Genomic DNA, 10,622 nt, shown 5'->3' with positions numbered 1-10,622 from the left:
TTTATATTGAAATTTTTGCTAAAGTATGGATAAAAAATTAAGACGTGCAAGTATAGACTCATCCTAATCAAACTCAATCATGTGCATAATTTTTCTTTTTTGACATTTCATCTTCAAACCATTAAATGCCTCCAAATAAACAACCAAAATCCTTCAGCCAATAAAAGCAAAATTAATCCATCTAAGGGTTTTAAATTCTCTACTTTCTCAACTACAATCATCTTTTATTTTCATCTTCACAAGCAACATGTTTTCTTAATACCTCAAAAACACTCTTGATTAAACATGTCAGACTCAACTATGTATATAAACTTTTTTCATTAACACTCAAACTTCAAACCATTCAATGCCTCCAAAGAAACAACCAAATTAGCAACAACAAAAAATTAAAAATTCATCTATCCTTTTAGCTTTTGGCCTTGTTCAAATTTAGTTATCAAAACATAATCTTGAATAACTTAAAAATCTTAATAAGTTCCTTCTCAATAAGAACATTTAAATTATGAACTGAAATATACTATATTTCTTTTCTTCTTCTTTTAAATTTTATTTTTATATCAATCCTTTCACCAAAATATTACCTTTTCCCATAACTTAAAAGGGACAAAGGTTATTTTTGAATAACACAGGATTACCAACCATCCCTTGGAGTAAAAGGATCAAACAATACAACAAAGAAAAGAAAGACAGTTCCTCCTCATACAACCATCTCAGCCTCTCTAACATCAGTTGGAATCCCAACATCCAATCTCATAGTAGGTTTATACTGTTCCGGAATATCAATCCCAGCCTGTACACAAATCTCTACCACAGCAGGAGCCTGTCCATAGAAGTTTCTAAGTTCCCATTTCATCTCCGGCTTATTCAAATCAGGAACATGCCACACATACCTTGGCGGCACCAAGTCATCCAGGACCGAAGCCTGCCAGCCATGTTGCCCATTTCGCTGTTGATGTTTAAACGCACCACAATTCTGAGCCTTATGACCGCTGGGTCCCACATGAACATCTGGACAGTATCCACAAACCCTAACCGGGTACATCTTCATTAGCCTCAATGACCCCTGCCTCATAACTTCCCATGCTAAGAGAGTTTCATTAGCAATCTGTAATATTTCTTCTGAACAAGGAGGTTTTACTTCTTCGTATCTTATTTCGGTTAGTAACTGCACTGGCTTTTTTTCTGGGTCGAGATCTGGAAGTTCACTCTCGTCGGCATCCACAAATTCGTTTTTTCCTATGCGGATTATTGGCTTTCGTCTCCTCTTGGTGGGGAATTCAGGTAAGTCGAGACCTGCTTGTATGCAGAGTTCAACGACAGCAGGAATTCGGGGAATTGAGTATCTTTCATCATGAGTTATTCGTTTTCCTAACCGGTCATAAAGGTGGTAAGCTTCAACAGGCACTATAATGTCTTCAACAACTGAAGATCCCCACTCATGGATGCCCTTGCGTAATGAAGATCCTTGACCTCTGCATGATTTGAACGGATGCCCAACCGGCCCTACATGGATTTCATTACACCACCTGCATAATTGGTTACAGACATTGGCAAGTGTTAGTTCCATTTGGAAACACTTATAATTTTTGTTCTGTATATTGACTAAGAATGTAATTGTGTTTGATAACATAGTTTATGACGGAATCTAAATAATTAATTAAGTGCTTGTTGAATTAAGTTAAGTTGATAACAATTATTTAAAAACACTTAATTATTTAAATTCAAATCAAATGAAGCTTAATTCGGTAAATTATGAATGACATATGTGAGCAAACAAAAGACAACTTTAACTAGTAAAAATTAATTAAATTACGTCACTAAGAGTAAAACAGTCTTTAATTACATTTTCAACGTGAGTCCACATTTTATTAAATTAACATACATATAATACTTACAATTAAGATATTTTTATTTTGTTTATTGATCATTTATTTTCACACTAAATTAATTCGGTAATTAAATTCAGTATTCAAACACTTAATTTTCAGCTTTATCAAAAAAACCTTAAGTTTAGTTTCCAACCATAATTCCATACATATACATTTCTAGATTCTGAAATTTGTACCTAAATGTTTCCAAATGGGACTATTATCTCTAGACAAGGTATATGATGACGTTGTGATTGAATTGGAGTGATTTCTAAATTCAAATAAAACAAATTGGCAATTCAGCTGAGGAAAGAGAAAATAAGAACATATATAATTATGAAATTGCGGAAAACTGGCTTCTACCATGGAATTTGCAAAGGAAAAGGTATATCTAACAAGAATAAAAGGAAAGAATATCATTTTGCTTCCTAGACTTGCATCAAAAGTTGGTTTTGCTTTCTAAACAGACATCAAAAGCTCATTTTGCTTCCTTGGCCTATGACATACTTGTTTTGTTTTCTAAACTTTTAAAAATGGCTAGTATAGTTTAGGGAGCTACAAAAATTGAGGAGATAATTTAAAATCTTGTCAGGGTGAACCAAGAATTAATAGTAAATTGAGCAATTTTTAAAAGTAAGCCCAACACAAGTTGAGGAAGCAAAACGAGCCTTTGATACAAAATGAACTTTCATCCAGATCAAAAATTAATGATCATCACAAGATTGTACAAACAAGAACTTACTTGCAAGCTTGAACTGGAACAACTTTCAAGAGTTTCTGCAGATTGTTGATCAATGTCACTCTTGCATTAAACACATTATATGCAACTGGAATCAAATTCTTAGCTAGCAGTCCCATTTTTGGTGGTGGATAGGGTCTTCTTGGTTGACCATTCCTATTTTTGACTCTCTCTCTAGCAGCTCGCCGTAGCTCTACTACAGGGATTGGGAAAGGTTTCTTCTCTTTCTTCGAGTAATGCTTAGCAAAATCAGCATTTTGACCATTATCACATCTGACCGACAAAACATTTGGCTTATATGTTTTGCTCAGGGGATTCCTGAGTTTATCAAAAAATCTTGCAATGCGAACATGCTGCAAAAGACAACATAGAGCAGAAAACATTCTTTTACGTAAGGATAATTTCTGATTCGGCATGTCATACGGTTACTGATATATTAAGTTGTGGAATTTGCAAAGCTCGCGATGATAGCAGCATTTTAGAGCAAATTTATAAAACCTAGTTGCATATTTTGTTTAGCCAAAAAGATATTTCCAAGAGGCTTCCACTTTGCCCATTGCCAATTGATTTCACTAAACCTCCAATTATTTAAAGCATCATAAAATGTACAGTACAAAAGAATTTTGCATATGCTAAGAAGAGGTTGTTCAACTTTAAAGATTGTGATATAGAAGAAGAAAGAATACAGATACTTTGTGCTTCTTTAGACTTAATTTGGGTTGGGTTATTTGTAAGCATATTGAAATCATTCCCCTCTTATCCCAAACAAACTCTGCCCAGGTTTTCCTAGAAATGTCTATGAACAGGGAACATTTCGCCAAAAACGGTTTGGATTCGAGTCAGCCCCTGGCTAGGGGACTTGATATTGTTACCCTTTTAACACCTTAAAGGTTATTGACTAGTGTTAACAAAGATAAGGAGATCGATCATAAAATGTGTTGTGAAACAGTTAAGGGTAAAATATTACTAATTTCATATTAATAGCTAAAATATATTAGTTTTTGGATTATAATGAGATTATAGTGTCATTATTCTAGATGCTATACAACTTATTTTTAGACCATGATATAAATTATAGTATAATTTTTTGTTTCAGTTGATATAGAGATTTTTTTCTAGATGATGATCCAAATTATTGTTTACATCATTGTGATTTTTAGCAAATATAACAAATGTAGACAGATCATGATCAACGTGAAGAACTTATAACTAAACAACCCATAATTGTGTCAAATGATGAATGTGATACCCAATAGGATGCTAAGATTAATATAACTAACAGAATTATTCATCTATACCAAGAAAATGCACTCATCTATCTAGATATAATTGTCCATCAAGTATGCATATAAATGAAAATTAACAACCTTCAGTCAAACAGAAAACATTGGCAAATCAGTAAAGGGACATTTTATCAAAAAGGCTAGAGCCCCAAAATATATTGCAGACCAAGTAGGTGGGCAACATCATACGTGTTTGTTCAAGTGTTTTGCAAATTACAGAGCATATAATGATGAAAGAGAAGACATACCTTTGTATAACCAAGACAATCCTGAGACGGCTTTAGAGAACAAAGCTGAAGGAACTCCAGTTTAGAATGTGAAAAACAAAGAGAACTACATTCCATTGTTATATCCTTGAAAAAAGTTACAAAATATCCATTAGTTTTACAAGAAACCTAGAAAAAAAAACGAGGAACCTTGTTTTTGCACAAAAGAATCATAGAAAATAAAGAAACTATACTAACTATTAGTTGTAAAGCAAATATAAGCTTATACTAACCATAAGATGTAAAACAAATCAAATATGCAAGTATAGTAACACATCAAATAATCGATTATGGTGCTTTACAAAGTAACTAACCTAACTAAACATTTAAACTAATCAAACAACTAAACAGTATGTCAAGACTTAAGATACAATTAAACCATAGGAATTCTTCAACTAATGTCTAGTATTACAAACAAATTAAGAGAACCCAATGCTCATCTTCAACACAACTCCCAACATGCATAAAGTTGGCATCAATGCTGTCCATTGAATTGAATGAAGAGCTGCTAACTTAGAGTAAGTAATCTGGGAATTTGGTTTCCAATAGATATCTAATTTTGCCACTTTCTAATTTTCCTTTTAATATTGAAACTGTAACTAAATCTTCTTATATCATCATTTTATTTATCTCTAGAGAAATTAAACAAACTTATGAATAATGATGGTGTTGGGACTGGTCTCAGTAATTACTAATTCTATCTAGGCTGGATTTAATAAATAGAAAAAGGTACTAACCTAGAGGCTGGATAGTGGACAGCTCACGGCATCAGGTGGGCCACTGGGCGGCGTCGGCGGTAGGCGCAGGAACCAAGGCACCAGTGGGCGTCGGGCGGGAATCGTTCTTGGGAGATAAACAGGGGACTGAGGGACTAGGGAGGGTAGTCAGGGAAAATTGAGCGTGGAGAGAGAAAGAGTCACGGAGGATTGGGTTCGTGTGCACTGCAAAGGTAGTGGAGCAAGCGAACTATGGCTGCTCCACTTCTCTCTTGCTCGACTGCAGCTGGTCCGTTCTAAGTACGAAGGAAAGCAATGGAGTACAAGAGATGAAAGGATTAGGTAGGCCAAGGTGATAAAATGGAGTGGCAGACTTTTTCAATATTATTATTAGTTTATACAAAATTAATTTAAAAAATAATACTATAAAAATAATTAAATATAAATATAGATATTAAATAATACGACAAATATATATATATATAATAATGCTTAATTTTTAAAGTGTCCGGATTGCCGGGTCGAGAGCTGTGGTTAATTTGGATATATGTGAGAGTAAATGAATATTTGGGTCGGATTGTGGGTTGACCCGCCCATAAACTTAAAACGGTTAAAAATAATAATAAAAATGTTATAGGTATGGTTTGAACTTGCAACCTAACAAAACAAATATAACCTTTTAACCAACTAAACTAATAACACTTTGTTTTTTAAATTCAACAGAATATTTGATAAACGCGTGACATTTTAACAACATAAGTTCAACTTTTTAACTAACTAATATATATATATATATAATGATGCTTAATTTTTAAAGTGTCTGGATTGTCGGGTCGAGAGTTGTGGTTAATTTGGATATATGTGAGATTAAATGGATACTTGGGTCGGATTGTGGGTTGACCCGTCCATAAAATTTTTTCACGGTTTTTTATATTATTACTCGTGAAAATGCACGGGATACATGCTAGTTTATAATAATAAACAAATATATATAATATATATATAATGATACTTAATTTTTAAAGGGTCGAAATTGTCGGGTCAAGAGCTGTGGTTAATTTGGATATATATTTATGAGAGTAAATTGATACTTGGGTCGGATTCTGAATTGACCCGCCCATAAACTTAAAACGGTTAAAAATAAAATTAAAAATGTTATTTTTATGTTTCGAACTTGCAACTTAACAAAACAAGTACAACCCTTTAACTAACTTGACTAACAACACTTTATATTTAAGATTCAACACCAAATTTGATGAACACGAGACATTTTAACAATAAAAGTTCAAATTTTTAACTAACTAATATATATATATATATATATATATATGTGTGTGTGAGAAATGATTTGGAGAGGGAATTTGGTGAGGGAATAAGAGAGAAAATAACGTGGCGGCAATATGATTGGCTAAAAAAATCAAATAATTTCTCTCTCTTTCCTCATACTTTACTCTTTTTCCAACCAATGAGGTGATGTCAAGTCATTCACTCTCCCATTCCCTCCCTCAAATTCCCTCCCCTGATCCTCATATATATATATATAATGATGCTTAATTTTTAAAGTGTCTGGATTGTCGGGTCGAGAGTTGTGGTTAATTTGGATATTTATGTGAGAGTAAATGGATATTTGGGTCGGATTGTGGGTTGACCCGTCCATAAACTTAAAACGATTAGAAACAAAATTAAAAATGTTATTTGTATATTTCGAACTTGCAACCTAACAAAACAAGTATAACCTTTAACCAAATGTGATTGAGATTTGGTTTTCCGAAAGATAATAGACCGGTATTATTTGAAAGTGGTTAAACAAATATAAATCAAATATTTGATTGACCAAAGTGTAAGGTCACGATGCTAATTATTAAAAAAATATTAATCAAATATTTGATTGACAAAGTAAAAGTGTAAAATCACGAGATGAGAGACTAATTCGGAAAAAATATATGATGAAAATGTGAAAAAATAAGTTGTTTTACCGAAATGAATAAAATGTGGAATGAGAACGTTCTATTTTTTATTTTAATATATTATTCATGATTTATTAAGAATTTTAAACATTATTATTATAATTTTTTAATTTATTTTGTTTTTATTCTTATCCGTGTGCATCGCACGGAAAATTTTCTAGTTTATAATAATAACAAGGGTTAATGTTGGGTCAAATTACTTTGACTAACGTTATTTTAATGATGTATTAGTAAAAATTTGATTAATAATGAAGCTAAGCCGTCTAATTGTTTTTGTGCAGGTGCATCAAAAATATGCTAAGTTAGACTTGACTTGAAATAGGCTAATTAGACATAGTTAGACGTGTAGTCTAACGGATACGTAGTTAGACGTGCAGTCTAACGGATACGTAGTTAGACGTGCAGTCTAACGGATACGTAGTTAGACGTGTCGTCTAACTTCATTAGACTTGGTGGTCTAATGGATCTCGCTATTAGACGTGGGCGTCTAACTTCCTTAGACTTGTCAGTCTAATGGAGCACGTCTAATGCCTCGCTTCAGCAGCTACTTGAAATTAGCATCCGTCTACCAACGATCAACTAATTGTTCACTACTCCTGCTCCACTCATCCGTGCAATCCAGTACGCCAGCTATCTGTACCCAATGAATGAACGTTACGTACGCGAATATTTCTCTACTACTTGTTTAGTAAAGGACAGTTCTAGAAGAATATTCGGTGCACTACTAGTTCGGTACGGCCACGATCCTTGTGCACAGAGCCTGGTGTACTCTTGTACTATGGAGGCTCTTCAATAAGCGCTTGCCATGTGTCCATCTAGAAGATTCGACCGTTGGTGTATGTCTTCTATTTATAGATCCTCAAGGACAACGATTGACATACACACATCGTACCAGAGAGAGCAACAAGTTTTTACAAGCGTATCAAACTTACTAATTTCATAAGCCTTACTTGCTATCAATCTCATACTCTATCACTTTTTGATCTGTACATCTTTAAGTTCAAAGAGAATCAAAATCTGTCTAGCTGAGTGATATTCTTAAACATATTGTAAGTTGAACAAAGTTTATTTTGTTCAATAATTAGCTAGCCAGTAAACTGTATTTGATTTAAAAAAGTATAGTGAATCCTTCCGGTGGTTGGAAGAAGGGGTGACGTAGAAGAGTTTGCTCCGAACATCCATAAACAAATTGCTATGTCATTTACATTCTATCTTTTCTTCTCTCATTGGTTCTTAGCTTCAAACCTGAATAAACGTTTCCGCACTTGAATCGCTTCAAGAGTTTGCAAGAGTTTGTGAAGAATAGAAAGTGATATTAATCCCTAACAGGATTTCTAACAAACCGTTTTCTAGAAATTGTCATCAATAGTTAGACCCATGTCTCTATTGATTACACTGATCCTATCAATTAGTATCAGAGCTCTGTTTCTATTCTCAAGCTATCTCTAAAAATGTCGATCATATCTAAAGATGTCAGTGCTACCGCAATCCCTACGTTCTCAAAAGAAAACTATATTGTATGGAAGAAGAGAGTCCATGCTCATCTTTCCTCTCTTCATGATGACATGTGGAATGTTATTACAAATGGTCCCATCAAGATCGAAAATGAGAAATCTGAATAGACCAACGAAGATAAGAGGAGAAACACCTCAACAACATGGCATTTGACGTTCTGTACAGATCTCTTGATGACAACATGTTCAACTACATCATTGAGTGTGAAACTGCCAAGGAGATTTGGGACAGACTCACTCAATTGTGTGAGAGAAATGAGCAAACCAAAGAGAACAAAATCATGGTTGTCACTCAGCAGTTCGACAACTTTAAAATGCGTCCTGGAGAAACAATGACTAGGTTTGACACAAGGTTCAGCAAGGTTATCTCCACCCTATCCATTTTTGGCAAGACCTACAGCAACATGGAGATTGCTATCAAGGTCATGCGAGCTTTACCAAGGGAGTGGGACATAAAGACGATGGCAATGAGGGAATCCAAAGACCTCAACAAGATCGGGCTCTTCGATCTGTTTGCTGATCTCAAGGCCTATGAGTTCGAGCTGAACTCAAGGATTAAAGAAGATCAACCCTCATCCACCATCATTACCAAAGCCTTAGTGATTACAGAAGAGCCACCTATTGCCCCTGATGTGAAGACAATTTCCCAGCAGCGATATTATGTCTCTCTTCGTGAAAAAGTTTAACAACTTCATGAAGAAGAGCAATTCTAACTCACGCTCTTCAAATACAAATGACAATAAGAAATATAAAGCTAATGTTAAGTGTTTTAACTGTGGTATTTTAGGTCATTACCAATTAGAATGTCGGAAGCCGAAACGTGTTGAGAAGAAGAAGGACGAAGAAAAGGAGTTGAAGGCTCTCTTGGCAGGCGACAGGAAGAACAAACGGAACTATAGTGATTCTGATTCATCATCTAGCGACAGTGATGATGACGAGGTTGCTTGCTTCATGGAAAGAGAAGAAGAAGAAGCTCAGGATCTGAGTTATTTGACTTCTCTTCTGAAAAAATTTCAAGGAAAGAACTGGTAGCTGCACTAAATGACATGGTCATAGAGTATAAAAAACTATCAGAATCCCAAAATGAAATAAAATCTTCCTCTGAAGTGTCTCAACCTGTTTTATCTCAAACTTCATAATCAAATATTCTTGAAAATGACAAGGTCGAGATCTCGTCTGAGAATGAGATGCTCAAAGAACAGATACAAATTCTCTTCTCTGAAAACAAAAGGTTAAACTATATTATTAGCGCTTGAACAAGGTCTGGAGAAGCTGTCAAATATCAGATTAGTCTGTTGAAACCTGCTGAATCTAAATCTGGTTTAAGATTTAATAGCAATGACCCAAACCAGTCCTATAAAAAATTAAACTCAACAACTGACAAGCTTAAGCCAATAAGCTTTGTCAAAGGGAGTCTAACTAACACTGAAGCTAATCCAATCCATGAGGAGTTAGTTTTAAAAGATGAAATAACTTATGTTCCACCGACTGTCAGCTGGCTGAAAAACAAGTTATATGCAACTAGCAAGTCTGGCTATCTAAAACCTGACTCAAAGTCAATGAGTTTTAAAATAAAATTATCCTTTAAAACTAAGGGATCAGTGACTAGCAGAAAGACGTCTGCTGAGTCAAAATCATAGGCATTAATTACAACACAAAATGGAAAATCCATAAAAATAACTCAAATATGAATTTCTAAGGGACTGATTGATCGAGGACCCAAGTGAATGTGGGTACCAAAGTTTGTAAATATTTTCTTGTGTAGGTGATACAAGGAAGCTACAGGAAGGAAGCTTGGAGCATACTCTTCTGAGTACATGCTCTAGAAGATCAACAGTGGCACTTGTCACTCCTAAGGACTAAGTGTTTCCTGTCTTAAAATATCTTTGGTCTTAAGACCTCAAAACATTTATTTATTCTTTTTGTACATTCATAAATTGAGAGGGAAATTTATTGTATAAATAAATATGCACACAAACTAAAGCTTTAATCGGTCTATTGGACAAGGTTGTCTAAAAGAAAAGGCATGTACTTAGACGTATTTTTACTTGCACACTCTATGCTTCTAAGTTAAAGTGTCTTGGTTAATAACCTGCGCGGTTAGACGTTGAAGTCTAATAGACGTTTAGACGTTTATAAGACAAGAGCAATTGGACACTCACGTCTAACCAAACACACGTCTAATACGTGTTTTTCATGCGTAATTAGACGTCGACGTCTAATAGACGTTTAGACATCTATAAACACGTGATTAAACGCCTGCGTCTAA

General features: G+C 34.3%; 1 protein-coding gene across 1 annotated transcript; it reads right to left on the bottom strand.

Annotated features, from left to right (window-relative positions):
* Window positions 1-547: 547 nt before the first annotated feature.
* On the bottom strand, window positions 548-5,194 carry LOC124919652 (APO protein 2, chloroplastic-like). Its single transcript, XM_047459954.1, has 4 exons — window positions 4,894-5,194; window positions 4,139-4,243; window positions 2,611-2,960; window positions 548-1,526 (listed from the first exon to the last, which is right to left on the bottom strand). The coding sequence occupies exons 2-4, from the start codon at window positions 4,232-4,234 to the stop codon at window positions 698-700; spliced, it is 1,275 nt and encodes a 424-aa protein (XP_047315910.1). The 5' UTR covers window positions 4,235-4,243; window positions 4,894-5,194; the 3' UTR covers window positions 548-697.
* Between the last annotated feature and the right edge of the window lie 5,428 nt (window positions 5,195-10,622).

Source organism: Impatiens glandulifera, chromosome 1 (genome assembly GCF_907164915.1).
Source record: "Impatiens glandulifera chromosome 1, dImpGla2.1, whole genome shotgun sequence".
NCBI classification, from domain to species: domain Eukaryota; kingdom Viridiplantae; phylum Streptophyta; class Magnoliopsida; order Ericales; family Balsaminaceae; genus Impatiens; species Impatiens glandulifera.
The sequence above is the reverse complement of the archived record's forward strand: the minus strand, read 5'-3'. Positions and strand labels throughout refer to the sequence as shown.